Source organism: Salmo salar, chromosome 16, assembly GCF_965601325.2.
Source record: "Salmo salar chromosome 16, fSalSal1, whole genome shotgun sequence".
In the NCBI taxonomy this organism is placed as follows: domain Eukaryota; kingdom Metazoa; phylum Chordata; class Actinopteri; order Salmoniformes; family Salmonidae; genus Salmo; species Salmo salar.
Window position 1 is genome coordinate 33489396 of NC_138306.1, and position 16010 is coordinate 33505405.

Below are 16010 nucleotides of genomic sequence, written 5' to 3' on the forward strand. Positions count from 1 at the left end.
CACACAGTCAGGAGAGCAGTCAGGGGGACTGGGAGAGTACCATAGACTTTCTCTCATTCCTCCGACAGGATGTCAAAAGAGGGCAGAGGGGTAGGTTTTAGTATCCTAGTGACTCATGGAAAAGAGAAGAGGAATCAAAATATTTAACTGGAAGTGAAAAGAGGTCAGATGTTTTAGGGGGAAATGGAGGGAGAGATGACCAAAACATTTACATTGAAGGTGAAACCGAGAGTCTGTTTTTCAAGTCTTTGCTATAGGAGCACATGCAAACCTCCCAACCCCCAAACAAAACAGTTCCATCAGGCTATTGGAACCCCCTTTAAATACCTCTCTCTCACACAGCTCTCACTCGCTCTCTCACACAGCACTCTCTCTCACACAGCACTCTCTCTCTCTCACACACAGCACTCTCTCTCTCTCACACAGCTCTCTCTCACACACACAGCTCTCTCTCTCTCACACACACAGCTCTCTCTCTCACACAGCACTCTCTCTCTCTCTCTCTCTCTCACACAGAACTCTCTCTCACACAGCTCCCACTCGCTCTCTCACACAGCTCTCACTCGCTCTCTCACACAGCTCTCTCTCTCACACAGCACTCTCTCTCACACAGCACTCTCTCTCACACAGCACTCTCTCTCACACGGCACTCTCTCTCTCTCACGGCACTCTCTCTCGCTCGCTCGGTCACGGCACTCTCTCTCTCTCTCTCTCTCTCATGGCACTCTCTCTCTCTCTCTCACGGCACTCTCTCTCTCTCTCTCTCACGGCACTCTCTCTCTCTCTCTCTCACGGCACTCTCTCTCTCTCTCACGGCACTCTCTCTCCCTCTCACACAGCACTCTCTCTCTCCCTCTCACACAGCACTCTCTCTCTCCCTCTCACACAGCACTCTCTCCCTCTCACACAGCACTCTCTCCCTCTCACACAGCACTCTCTCCCTCTCACACAGCACTCTCTCCCTCTCACACAGCACTCTCTCCCTCTCACACAGCACTCTCTCCCTCTCACACAGCACTCTCTCACATACCACTCTCTCTCACATACCTCTCTCTCTCTCTCTCTCTCTCTCTCTCTCTCTCTCTCTCTCTCTCTCTCCTCTCACACAGCACTCTCTGTCTCTCTCTCTCCAGCTTCTCCCCGTGCCACCCCCTCCCCAATTCTAAGTTTCCCCTGCATGACCTCTCCCCAATGCTCCCTCCCCCTCCTCGATACCGGCACCTGGCACAGCACACCGGCTTTCTGCAGGGTCACTAATTCTTGGCAGATGTTCAGTGGGCACTGCTGCTGCCAAACAGTGTCTTTACTGCTCTGCTCCACTCCTGCTCTGCTCCTCTCAGGCTCCATTGTAGAGAAACTATGACATGCTCTTCATTGCTGGTCTGCCTCTGTTTGCAATCACCTAATTATCGAGTGGGATATATACTGAACAAAAACATGAACACAACATGCTACAATTTCAACAACTTTACTGAGTTACAGTTCATATAAGGAAATCAGTCAATTTAAATCAATTCATTGGGCCATCATCTATGGATTTCACATCACTGGCCAGTTACACGTGGGCTGCGGTTGTGAGGCCGGTTGGACGTACTGCCAAATTCTCTAAAACAACTGTGTTGCATCACAACCATCCATCTACATAGGGACTTATGGTAGAGAAATGAACATTCAATTCTCTGGCAACAGCTCTGGTGGACATTCCTACAGTCAGCATGCCAATTGCACGCTTCCTTAAAACTTGAGACATCTGTGGCATTGTGTTGTGTGACAAAACTGCACATTTTAGAGTGGCCTTTTATTGTCCCCAGCACAAGGTACACCTGTGTAATGATCGTGATGTTTAATCAGCTTCTTGATATGCCACACCTGTCAGGTGGATGGATTATCTTGGCAAAGGAGAAATGCTCACTGACAGGGATGTAAACAAATGTGTGCCCATTTTGGAGAAATAAGCTTTTAATGCGTATGGGCTCTTTTATTTCAGCTCATGATGAAAAATGGGACCAACACTTTACATGTTGCGTTTATATTTTTGTTCAGCATACATAAAGCAAGGCCAGAAACTCAAGGATGTGACACTAAATAAGTTACACTTCTGACCAAACAGAAAGTAATTTACATTTCTAAATGCTACTTCTCACAGGTCAGCATCTTTCTCTCACACGTCTTCTACCTCAGTGTTCATGTCTGTTAAAAATAACAACCTCTTTTAGCTACGTAATTACCTGGGCGTGCTTTCCTGTCTGTGATTCAAACAGAATTACGGGGTTATTTTTCCACTGGACCTCTACAGCTCTGTCTGACTTGTTCATTTCAGTTTTCAGACATTACTCAATGTCCTCTTTAACAGACACATCATGTGCTTGCCTTCCTTTAATATGATTGGCAGAGCTGCTCTCGTTCTTTCCAGGGAGACCAGAAGAACGATAGAGGATGGGTAAAATGGAGTAAAACATAGAAGCTGTTCAGCTGGATCACTTACCACCCACCAGTAGTAGACGTCTGAAGGCAGCTGGATGTTGTCCCGTGTCCACACAGGGGAGATGTCTGGGTTGTAGTTCTCATCAAACCAGTCCGACACCCCAGGGTCCCCCACACAGCGGGGACAGGCACATGTCTTCTGCTGCTGGGTGCTCTCCAGTGGGCCCAGCTGGTGGACACCAGAATAGTTGGGCACTAGTTTGACTCGGCTGGACTTCTCCCACCCGGGGGGCTCCAGGTAGGGCAGGCCAACGCCCCCCCTCAGAGAGATGGAGAAGAAGAGGGAGGTGAGAAAGGCAAGGCCCAGGGAGCCCAGCAGAACCCACACCCTCAATGAGCACCGCATGCCCCCTCCGCCGACCCTGGCCCCTGCCGTCCGACCACCCCGCTCCACGCTGGTCCCGCCTGTCAACATGGGCCTCAGCTCCCCTGACCTTTGGACCTTCACCCCTCCAGGGCTGCCCCACACCCAGCCCCAACCCCAGTGCCCCTCCCTGTGCTGGGTGACGGAGGGCACCCGGCCCCCCCAATTCCATGCGCCGTTTCCTGCCACCGTCCCCACCCTGCTGGCCTCAGCTCCACTCAGTGTGCTGGCTGGCTCACGCTGGCTCAGAGAGAACACTCTCCCAGCGCGACAGACAGAGAGAGGGAGAGCCGCTGCTCCACAGCGAGTCTCTCAGTGTCTCACACTAAACAGTTTGTCAGAGAGTCTGTCTGTTGCTTCTCTCCGTCTCTCCGCACACAGCTTCCCCTCTTCACACCTATCACCCACCAGCCCGGCTCTCCACTCCCTGCACTGCTCCAGTCCTGGATGGGAGCTCCAGCAGTGTCTGCACATACAAAACTCTGACGAACTCTGCACAAATTGTACACTGCTAGAGTCTGAGAAACTGTCAGAGCTTATCACGCTGTGTTAGCAGTCATATCCACCTATAGTGATATCCATGGTAAAAGTCAGGTAGCGAGTCATTAGTGTCATCTCAGCCGTCCTTGTAAGTAGCCCACCCTGGTGTTTGGAGGTCCTCTGTCAAGTGCTGAAGCAGTCTTCTGATTAGTATGCTCTAGCGGGCTAGACGGGAGAAGGAGGGTAAAAGGCGGCGGCGACTGCAGGCAGGCTGGCATGAAAGAAGTGCCATCGAGTCTCTAGTCAACCTGAACAAATAACACGTCTCCCCCTCTCTCTTCTCACTTCTCTGCCCCTGTCTCGCGCAAGCTTTATTTTTTCTGTCAGAAGATCCACTTTGGAGATTCTGAGACTTGCAGAAAGAGCAGAGCTACACAGGACCTTGTGTTCTCCTCTGCTAGAACATAGGGCCAGGTGTCCTGTAGTCTAGTTGTCATTGAGACTGTGAGTGGTGTGTGTCTCTGTGTGGCAGACTGAGCATCTACCAGCCCTCCAGAGAATATGGGCACAAATATTCATAGCAGTTTGGCCTCAAAAAGTCTGCGCGACCATCAGAATTCCTGTGCTCTTCAGCCAGAGAAAAAGCAATACTGTAAAACCTCCTAAAGTAATCAAAGCATTCTGGCCGTAATGACAAAGAGGATTGCCACAGAGTCTTAAGAAAAGTAGATATGAGGACCTTAGAAGGGCTTACCAATGAATGCCCTGAAAGGAACTGAGGCTATGAGTGTCTGGATTAAAAAAAGACAAATCAATCAGAAGAAAAAAATCCCATCTGGTGCTGAACATCAAACAGGACAAGAGGAAAGGGGAGCTCAGCAGCTGTCCAGCAGTGGAGATTCTTTGTATATTTGTGTGTGAGTGTATGTGAGGCTGGGCCACTGCCTGCCAGTAGCTGTAGGGTTTAATTGAATTCTGCTGTGTAGTGTTGGTGGAAGTGCAGGCTTTGTCACGATGATGTGCCCTGACCTGCTGCTCTCCCTAATCTCCAAATCTGTAATCTCGGCACTGCAGTCGCTTGCCCACCACATTACCACTCTCTTCCCTCTCTCTGCCAGCCAGATGCCAACCTTCTGCCCAGTGTCCCTCCAGTGCCCTGCAAAGTGGTGCAGTCCTGCTGTTAGACAGTCCTTGTCTGTGTGTGTGTCCACCTCTTGATCCCTGACACAAAGACAGCCTCACAGGGGAACTGAGGAGCAGATAGACACCGTGGCCCCTGTAGCCCCTGTAGCTCCTGCTCCCTATCTGCTTGTTTCCAGGTCCCTGTCCTCCTGAGACACCAACACACCGCTGTTCAGAAAGTGGTGGACAGCTGGAGAGGAGAGAGAGGAGATAATATCAGTGAGGGTGTGAATCAATAGACTGTGCATTTATAACACACAGGCATCGTGGCATTTCCGGCAATAGAGATACTGACATTTACCTGGGTTTTTGACTTCATGACAGTGTTTGATTTGAAAGCTTTTGTGTCGTTCAAGTTATTGTGTCTGCTGTAAAGAAAGCCCCCTTGTCTGAGCCCCTCTCGGCCTTTACTCTTTCCTTGGACTTTATATTCAAAACAAACCCCAAACCTCTTGAAAAATAAGATGAACCTACTTACCCTACCAGAATAGCACAGAATAATGATGCTTATCAGACGTTACATTTGTGGTTTGGTGCTTGTCAAGTCTGTTCAGCTACCACATACCCAAACACAAACAACCCAAAACAAAACAAAGCCCCATTCATTAGGAGCATATCTAATTGAACAGAATTAGAGTTTGTTATATCTCAGTATAGCAGCCTCTTCATCTCCCTTATTCCCCTGCCTCAGCCAAAAAACACTTTCCATCTCTACTGCTAAATGCATTTTGTGACTTCGTCTATCCCCCAAAACACCTCATCTCGCTCTCTCTCTCGCTCAGGCCAGTCTCTGAGGGAAGAACAGGGGATGTGCTTCTATCTTTGGGCCTCTGTGGGGACCGGAGCTTACAGATGAAAGGAGACAGAGTATCTGCAGCAGGGCCAAAGCACTGGGTCGACAAAGACCAGACATGACATGTAGAAAGAAAGGGACAATCACCAAATAATGTTACACAGTGACTGGCCCATAATACGTTTGTGCTGAAAACCACATTTGAATGCAGCTCTTAAACTCTCGGGCCACAGTGTAGGTAGGCCCTACGTAGATGGATGGTTGTGATGCAACACCTGTGCTAATTACATGTTTGAGTCATTGGTAATGGATGGATCAGTCATATAAATATAATCTCTCATTCTAGTTCAGTAGGATCAGTGTTTGTACTCTAACTATGCCATCCAATGAAAAATGTCCTTGCTTTCTCCAAAGAAAAGACTTCCGGTTTCCATGGCTACATACCGGACTGTTCCCTCTGTGCGATTGTGCAGAGATGCGTGTTACTCTCACTGAATCAGATTTATAGAAAGACTTACATACAGGAAAGACTGTTGATCCACAAACATTTCAAAGTTTACAAATGGGCCAGCCTGGACTTGCCAAAATGCTTCCAAAAAGCTTGGGAACCATCCCAAAAAAAGACAGAACAATAGCATACAGCACACACAAATACTTAGGAAGAAGAGATCAGTAAAATATACAATAGCATAATAGCTAAACATGTGGTCATATGGCAGGCAGCTGAAGGATGCTGCCTCAGCTTCAGATTAAATGATGGGCACTGAGATTATATGTGTGGGAGTACCGCTAAAGCGTCGATAATGCCTTGATTTTTCACCAATTAGAACATTTTTAGATGACATATTCACCAGTAAGCGTTGCATTTGTTCCTTGAAGCTGCAGAGCCCACGTAAGTGTCCTTGAAAACAGGGAAATTGGAAAAGCGCAAGAAAGTGGGATGGTCAGGGCGAGAGATTGAAAGAAGGAGTGTGGGAGTTGGAGGGAGATACAGGAGAGAGGATTGAGACTTAAGTGATTGCAACCTGTAGAGATACGCTATCTATCTTCACTGTGACAGGAACATAGAGTACCAGCAACAAGCACAGGCACTGATCCCCTACAGGCCCAGCTCGCAGGCACAGCTTTAAAACGGAACAAAATGGCTCTCTACCCCATGGCAAAATGGGTAGAATTGCAGGAAATGTACTTTAAAACTTTAATTATTCTCAAATGTTTTGAATGCAAGGTGCCCCCCAACCAAATCTCACTTAGGGCTTCAAAAGGGCTAGGGCCGGCCCTGATCCCCTATTTGAATATGTGAAGAAAAGCATAATCATGTTGGAGAGAGAGTTTACCTAGTGACAATCTGGCTTACACTCTTGCAGTGTCTGCATGGATCATCTTTACCACAGAGATGATCTTTTCTAATCAAATTCACTGACGTCAATCTAAATATCTCAAAGCTGGAAAAGCCAACAGACAAGCACACATTGGCGGATGAGATGGACACGCTCTAAATACAAGCATAGCCATATGAGATTGGCTGGGCTTGACTCTGGACCCACTCACTGCTCCTGCATGATGCAGCTATCGTGGTGCATGTCAAGTCCAGGAGTGACCTCACCCAAGTCTCTTCCATCAACCAACACTTCTATAAACACACATGTATGCAAGAACACATGTGCAGCTTGCGCACAACCACACACAAACACAGTAAGACTCTTTGTTCCATCTCTGTCCTGATTGTCTACACAGGGTTGTGGGGGGTTGGAGCGGTGAGGCCCCTCTGTTGCCCTGGAAACATTGCCTCACAGCTGGCTGCCATGGCAATGTAGCAAAACGTAGAAAAAGATATTCCATGGACAACACTGTGTAGCCGCATTAAGAAAGTTCATGCATAGCTGTTGGTTACAGGCTCTATCAAATCAGTGGAGGCTGCTGAGGGGAGGACAGCTCATAATAATGTCTGGAACAGAGTGAAGGGAATAGCATCAAACACATGGAAACCATGTGTTCGATGTATTTGATACTATTCCACTAATTCTGCTCCAGCCATTACCACAAGCCCGTCCTCCCCAATTAAGGTGCCACAGACCGCCTGTGCTATCAATCAATCAATCAATCAATCAAACGTATTTCTAAAGCCCTTTTTACATCAGCAGATGTCACAAAGCGCTTATACAGAAACCCAGCCTAAAACCCCTAAAATTCCATCTATATTGGATGCCTTATTCTGTGGACTGAGACTTTACAATGCAGCCACAATGACAGTGTTTGCTTGCCTCTGTCGATTAATCTGAACAAAATACACAGATTTTCAATGGCTGGACCGAGAGGCCTAATCAAATTTAAAGCATTTAAGCGTTATCAAATCAAATTGTATTTGTCACATGCGTCGAATACAACAGGTGTAGACCTTACAGTGAAATGCTTACCTGTCTGTCAAAGATTTTCAGAGGGGACTGGACCTGGGGCTTTCCTTAAGGAAATCAATGTGAAATAACTGTCTGACTTTTCTGTGGGATTGTAACCAAGAGTAGGCCTAAATCTACAGTAAATCTACTTTCCTCATACAATATCAGAGTTAACCCGTATAATTCCAAGGTGAGAGTCTGTTTGAGAGCTGCATGTGTGGGGTCAGCATCAGCAAATCTCCATCAGCAAATTAAAACACTCACGCTCAATCAAGGCTTGTTGATATTTAAATATGAATGTAAAAAAATGTTTTTTTTTTCAAAGTGAGATACAAAAATGTGTGAACCTCAGATCTGAGGACCCTCGGTAGAAAGGATCTCATGATGAGGCGTGTAGTAGAGGCTAGCTACAGCTCTGTGTATCAGAAGGTAGGTAGCCTAGCAGTTAAGAGTGTTGGGCCAGTAAACGAAAGGTGAGAAAGGTGAAAAATCTGTTGATGTGCCCTTGAGCAAGGCACTTAACCCTAATTGCTCTGCTAAATGCCTACAATGTTAAAATTAGATACTCTGACAGCTCCAGTGGAGTATTGTTCCTTCTCTGTTGTATGTCCCTAGCTAACAACAAACATTCCCACAACTTTAGAGAACGTTCACTTAGGTAATTACCTACGGTTTTCCTAGTGATGTGCAAGGACTGTTTCCGAGAGACCATTAACGTCAAACAGAACTTACCTGGAACGTGGCTACCATGTTCTCAGAACATAAGACACTAATGTTCTAGACACGTTTCATGGGAACTTTGCAAGAACATTCATGTGTCCAGTTTTCTGAGGGTTTGGATAATATTTCATCAACGTCACACCAAACATGTTCACAGAATATAAGATATTAATGTTCTAGACTCATTTCATGGAAATGTTGCAAGCAACGTCACACCAAACACACACAGAACATGATTGCCATGTTCTCAGAATATAAGATATTCTTGTTCTAGATATGTTTCATGGGAACATTGCAAGAACATTCCTGAGTCCAATTACGTTTAACACCCCTGGAGGTGTTTGTCTAGTTCCCAGCTTGTTCATGGGACTTCCCTGAAGACGTTTTCAAGACGTCCATCTGGTGGTCCCAAAGAAACTTTCTCCCCCCAAAAATGTGTTTCTTTACACACCACCCCATGTCACTGTTGCCAAGCCCATCAAGGCTGTGATTGGTAAACCAGTTATCCAATCACAGCTCTTTGTCTGTTAGCAAGCTTAGGGAGACACACACACACAAACGGTGCTTTTGACATACAATGTTTGCAACTTACATATTTGACACACTTGGACATACATGATTACATTGTGTATGTTCAATTATACAGTAATTATTATTCAATAATAACGACTTTGAGCTGCCAAGGAGAGCCCCTGAGGACAACGAGGGCCACATGCTTAAGGACCTCTATGCAAGTCATTCAAGGGTGTTAACCCTTGCAAGGCTGCCGGCCCAGACGGTATCCCTAGCTGTGCCCACAGGCTGTTATCCCCACCTGCTTCAAGATGTGCACTATCACCACCATGCCCAAGAAAGGGAAAATATCTGAACTTAATGACTACCGACCTATATCACTCACTTCCGTCATCATGAAGTGCTTCGAGAGGCTAGTCAAAGACCACATCACCTACTCCCCGACACACTCAACCCTCTCCAATTCCCCTACCGCCCTGACAGATCCACGGATGATGCAATCGCCATTGCACTGCACACTGTCCTCACCCACCTTGACAAAAGGGAGGGAGGAGGTGAGGGCCCTGGCAGAGTGGTGCCAGGAAAATAACCTCTCCCTCAACGTCAACAAAATGAAGGAGCTGATCATGGACTTCAGGAGACAGCAGAGGGAGAACACCCCCATCCACATCGACGGGATGGGGAAAAGTCTGAAATGGTCTACCCACACAGACAGTGTGGTGAAGAAGGTGAAACTGCATCTTCAACCTCAGGAGGCTGAAGAAATCTGGCTTGGCCTCTAAGACCCTCAAACTTTGACAAATGCACCATTGAGAGCATCATGTTGGGCTGTATCACCACCTGGTTCGGAAATTGTACTGATCGCAACCGCAGGGCTCTCCAGAGGGTGGTGCAGTCTACCCAACGCATCACCGGGGGCACACTGACTGCCCTCCAAGACATTTACAGAACCCGATGTTACAGGAAAGCCAAAAAGATCATCAAGGACATCAACCACCCGAGCCACGGTCTATTCACCCCGCAATCATCCAGAAGGCGAGATCACTACAGGTTACAGGTGCATTAAAACTGAAAAACAGCTTCTATCTCAAGGCCATCAGACTGAATTTAGTCACAGCCACTAGCCGACTACCACCCGGTTACTCAAATCAAATCAAATGTTATGTGTCACATGCCCCGAATACAACAGGTGTAGACCTTACAGTGAAATGCTAACTTACAAGCCCTTAACCAACAATGTAGTTTTAAGAAAATAGAGTTAAGTAAATATTTATTTAATAAACTATAACGAGGCTACACACAGGGGGTACTGGTACTGAATCAATGTGCGGAGGTACAGGTTAGTCGAGGTCATTTGTACATGTAGGTAGGGGTAAAGTGACTATGCATAGATAATAAAACAGCGAGTAGCATTACTGTAAAAAAAAAAAAAAAAGGGTGGGCAGTGTCAATGCAAATGGTCCAGATGGCCATTTGATTAATTGTTCAGCAGTCTTACAGCTTGAGGTTAGAAGATGTTAAGGAGCCTTTTGGACCTAGACTTGGTGCTCTGGTACCACATGCCATGTGGTAGCAGAAAGAACAGTCTATCACTTGGGTGACTGGAGTCTTTGCACATTTTTGGGGCATTCCTCTGACACCGCCTAGTATATAGGTCCTAGATAGCAGGAAGCTTGGCCCCAGTGATGTACTGGGCCGAATTGACTACCCTCTGTAGCGCCCTTGTTGTGCCCGCTTCATGACTTTCCTGGTGTGTTTGGACCTTGATAGTTTGTTGGTGATGTGGACACCAAGAAACTTGAAACTCTCGACCCGCACCACTACAGCCCGTCGATGTGAATGGGGGTGAGTTTGGCCTTCCTTTTCCTGAAGTCCACGATCAACTCCTTTGTCTTGCTCACGTTGAGGGAGAGGTTGTTGTCCTGGCACCACACTGCCAGGTCTCTGACCTCCTCCTTATAGGCTGTCTCATTGTTTTCTGTGATCAGATCTACCACCATTGTGTCATCAGCTAACTTAATGATGGTGTTGGAGTTGTGTTTGGCCACCCAGTCATAGGTGAACAGGGAGTACAGGAGGAGACTAAGCACGCACCCCTGAGGGGCCCCGTGTTTTAATTTTAATTTTTTTATTTCACCTTTATTTAACCAGGTAGGCAAGTTGAGAACAAGTTCTCATTTACAATTGCGACCTGGCCAAGATAAGCAAAGCAGTTCGACAACATACAAAAACACAGAGTTACACATGGAGTAAAACAACATACAATCAATGATACAGTAGACAAAAATAAGACTATATACAATGTGAGCAAATTATGTGAGATAAGGGAGGTAAAGGCAAAAAAGGCCATGGTGGCAAAGTAAATAAAGTGTAGCATGTAAAACACTGGAATGGTAGATTTATAATTTGAAGAAAGTTCAAAGTTAAAATAGAAATAATATGGTGCAAAGGAGCAAAATAATAAATAAAATAAATAAATACAGTAGGGGTAGTAGTTTGGGCTAAATTATAGATGGGCCATGTACAGGTGCAGTGATCTGGGAGCTGCTCTGATAGCTGGTGCTTAAAGCTAGTGAGGGAGATAAGTGTTTCCAGTTTCAGAGATTTTTGTAGTTCGTTCCAGTCATTGGCAGCAGAGAACTGGAAGGAGAGACGACCAAAGGAGGAGTTGGCTTTAGGGGTGACCAGAGAGATATACCTGCTGGAGCGCGTGCTACAGGTGGGTGCTGCTATGGTGACCAGTGAGCGGAGATAAGGGGGGACTTTACCTAGCAGGGTCTTGTAGATGACCTGGAGCCAATGTGTTTGGCGACGATTATGAAGCGAAGGCCAGCCAACGAGAGCGTACAGGTCGCAGTAGTGGGTAGTATATGGGGCTTTGGTGACAAAACGGATGGCACTGTGATAGACTGCATCCAGCTTGTTGAGTAGGGTATTGGAGGCTATTTTGTAAATGACATCGCCGAAGTCGAGGAATGGTAGGATGGTCAGTTTTACGAGGGTATGTTTGGCAGCATGAGTGAAGGATGCTTTGTTGCGAAATAGGAAGCCAATTCTAGATTTAACTTTGGATTGGAGATGATTGATGTGAGTCTGGATTTGTATTTGTAGTTGTCCACAAATTCTAAGTCAGAACCGTCCAGAGAAGTGATGCTGGACAGGCGGGCAGGTGCAGGCAGCGATCGTGTTGAGGATCAACGTAGAAGATGTGTTGTTACCTACCCTTACCACCTGGGGGCGGCCCATCAGGAAGTCCAGAATCCAGTTACAGAGGGAGGTGTTTAGTCCCAGGGTCCTTAGCTTAGTGATGAGCTTTGTGGGCACTATGATGTTGACCGCTGAGCTGTAGTCAAAGACCAGCATTCTCACATAAGTGTTATTTTTGTCCAGGTGGGAAACGGCAGTGTGGAGTGCGATTGAGATTGCCTCATCTGTGGATCTGTTGGGGCGGTATGCGAATGGGTCTAGGGTCTCTGGTATGACGGTGTTGATGTGAGCCATGACCAACCTTTCAAAGCACTTCATGGCTACTGACGTGAGTGCTATGGGGTGGTAGCATTTAGGCAGGTTACCTTTGCTTTCTTGGGCACAGGGACTATGGTGGTCTGCTTGAAACATGTAGGTATAACAGACTTGGTCAGGGAGCGGTCTGTTTGGAGCCCCATATTTTAGCAACAACAAATAAAACAAAACCCAACATTCTTTTTTTTTGGGGGGGGGGGGGGGGGGGGGGGCATTAATATGTGTCACATATCAGTTTGCAAACAATGTAAAAAATATACACTACCAAAGTTTGGGGTCACTTAGAAATGTCCTTGTTTTTTTAAAGAAAAGCACATTTTTTGTCCATTAAAATAACATCAAATTGATCAGTGTAGACATTGTTAATGTTGTAAATTACTATTGTAGCTGGAAACGGCCGATTTTTTTAATGGAATATCTACATTGGCGTACAGAGGCCAATTATCAGCATCCTGTGTTCCAATGGTACGTTGTGTTAGCTAATCCAAGTTTATCATTTTAAAAGGCTAATTGATCATTAGAAAAACTTTTTGTAATTATGTTAGCACAGCTCAAAACTGTTGGGCTGATTAAAGAAGCAATAAAACTGGCCTTCTTTAGACGAGTTGAGTATCTGGAGCATCAGCATTTGTGGGTTCGATTACAGGCTCAAAATGGCCAGAAACAAAGAACTTTCTTCTCAAACTCGTCAGTCTATTCTTGTTCTGAGAAATTAAGGCTATTCTATTACGAGAAATTGCCAAGAAACTGAAGATCTCGTACAACGCTGTGTACTACTCCATTCACAGAACAGTGCAAACTTGCTCAAACCAGAATAGAAAGAGGAGTGGGAGGCCCCGGTGCACAACTGAGCAAGAGGACATGTACATTACAGTGTCTAGTTTGAGAAACAAGTCCTCAACTGGCAGCTTCATTAAATAGTACCCGCAAAACACCAGTCTTAACGTCAACAGTGAAGAGGCGACCCTGGGATGCTGGTCTTCTAGGCAGAGTTGCAAAGAAAAAGAGTCCTTTAGATGCCTTTTGGCAAACTCCAAGCGGGCTGTCATGTGCCTTTTACTGGAGTGGCTTCCATCTAGCCATTCCATAAAGGCCCGATTGGTGGAGTGCTGAAGAAATGGTTGTCCTTCTGGAATGTTCTCCCATCTCCACAGAGGTACTCTGGAGCTCTGTCAGAGCTCTGACCAATAACACGATGGTGTTATTGGTCACCTCCCTGACCAAGGCCCTTCTCCCACGATTCCTCAGTTTGGCCAGGTGGTCACCTCTAGGAAGAGTCTTGGTGGTTCCAAACTTCTTCCATTTAAGAATGATGGAGGTCACTGTTTTTGGGGACCTTCAATGCTGCAGAAATGTTTTGGTACCTTTCCCCAGATCTGTGCCTTGATACAATCCTGTCTTGGAGCGCTATGGCCAATTCCTTTCGACCTCATGACTTGGTTTTTGCTCTGACATGCATTGTCAACTGTGGGACCTTACATAGACAGGTGTGTGCCTTTCCACATCATGTCCAATCAATTGAATTTACCACAGGAGGACTCTAGTCAAGTTGTAGAAACATCTCAAGGAAGATCAATGGAAACAGGATGCACCTGAGCTCAATTCCGAGTCTCATAGCAAAGGGTCAGAATACTTATGCAAATAAGATATTTTTGTTTTTAATTTTTAATACATTTGCAACATTTTCTAAAAACCTGTTTTTGTTTTGTCATTATGGGGTATTGTGTGGTGTGATTGATGAGTAAACAATTTCATTTAATCCATTTTAGAATATGGCTATAACAAAATGTGGAAAAAGGTAAGGGGTCTGAATATTGTGGTATTTTGTGTTGTGATTGATGAGTAAAAAATGTAATTTAATCCATTTTAGATTGGCTGTAACATAACAAAATGTGGAAAAAGGGAAGGGGCCTGAATATTTCCGAATGCACTGTATGTACAAGTGCATCAAAACCGGGATTGAAAGACTGAAAAACAGTTTCAAACTCCAGGCCATCAGACTGTTGAATAGCCATCACACCATCTCCTGTAGTAAGAGACAAAGAGTCACAAAACTCACACACACACACCTCATACACTGTTTGTGGGTATCCGTAACCTTGCCAACAGACAAAGAGCTGTGAATGGACCAGTAGTTCACCAATAAGGGCCTTAATGGGCTCGCTAACACTGTAATGATGTGTAATGAAACAACGTTTCTTTGGGACCATCAGATGCCGTCAGGCGTCATCTTTAGGGACGCCCCCGGAACAAACCAGAAAACTCCTGTACTCACATATACACTCACATACACGCATATGCCCATGCTCACAAACACACGCACATACACACACTCAATCAATCAATCAAGTCAAATTTATTTGTAAAGCCCTTTTTATATCAGCCGATGTCACAAAGTGCTGTACAGAAACCCAGCCTAAAACCCCAAACAGCAAGCAATGCAGATGTAGAAGCCTGGTGGCTAGGAAAAACTCTCTAGAAAAGGTAGGAACCCAGGAAGAAACCTAGAGAGGAACCAGGCTCTGAGGGGTGGCCAGTAGTCTTCTGGCTGTGCCAGGTGGAGATTATAACAGTACATGGCCATGATGTTCAAACGTTCATAGATGACCAGCAGGGTCAAATAATAATACTCACAGCCAAAGCTGCTGTCCCATGTATAGAGACATTAACCCTTTACACTCATGGGAATTGGCCTAAATGGATCAGGCTAAATGTAAATGTTTCTTACAGAAGGAATATGATAAGCATATGCATAAGTATTAGGGCTGTAACGGTACATGTATTCGTACCAAACCATTCGATACTGGGACCTCGGTTTGGTACAAAAGCGTTCGGTACGAGGACCTCGGTTCGGTCCGCACTGTGAACCCGAATGAATAAATTAAAAAATCTAACTTAATAATAAAAATGTCTATAGGCTATGCCTATGCTACGTTGTATGCCATTGCCTCGTGAGTAAATCTGAGCTGAAAAAAACATTCTAGGCTATTCCGTTAAAACAACTACAGCATATTCGCACGTTGTAATCAAAATTAGAATCTTAAAAAGTGGTGGATTTAAAGAGTGGTGCATGTAGCTTGTTGTTGTTGGCCAATCACAAGTCAAAGCGCCACTTAAATGATAATGCCCAAGAAGCCGGTGTTTGGAGGGTATATTGGCACGGGTGGTGTTAGGCAAACCATGCCAATATATCCTCCAAACACCGGCTTCTTGGGTATTATCACTTTTATACAACAGGTTACCAACATATTCAAATAATGATTTACATATTTTCATTAAAAACGTTATATTGATGAATTTATTCATACTATTTCATCCTTCCACAAGATATAGTCCTGAGACAAATCTAGGGTTACTACCCAAGCCGGCTGGTCGTTCGATCTATCGGTTTGGTTAAGCTAGCCAGCAACGGCTAACTTACAGTCACGTCAAACAGTTCAGCCAGAATAACAGCAAAGTATCTGCATTTACGTTTGTTTAAGCTGTTTTCTATTTGATATTTATTTGGGTACGTCCATAACAATGAGCTATGATGCGCGATTTTGCCTGGCATAGA

At 45.5% G+C, this 16010-nt stretch overlaps 1 protein-coding gene across 1 annotated transcript in view; it reads right to left on the bottom strand.

Moving 5' to 3' along the window:
* The window catches only part of LOC106573711 (CMP-N-acetylneuraminate-beta-galactosamide-alpha-2,3-sialyltransferase 2), a 48229-nt gene that overhangs the window by 8581 nt on the left and 23638 nt on the right, over positions 1-16010 (bottom strand). Inside the window, exon 2 of the mRNA XM_082962689.1 lies at positions 2486-4700. Coding sequence (XP_082818815.1) covers positions 2486-2899 — 414 coding nt within the window. The 5' untranslated portion in view covers positions 2900-4700. The remainder of the gene's footprint in view (positions 1-2485; positions 4701-16010) is intronic.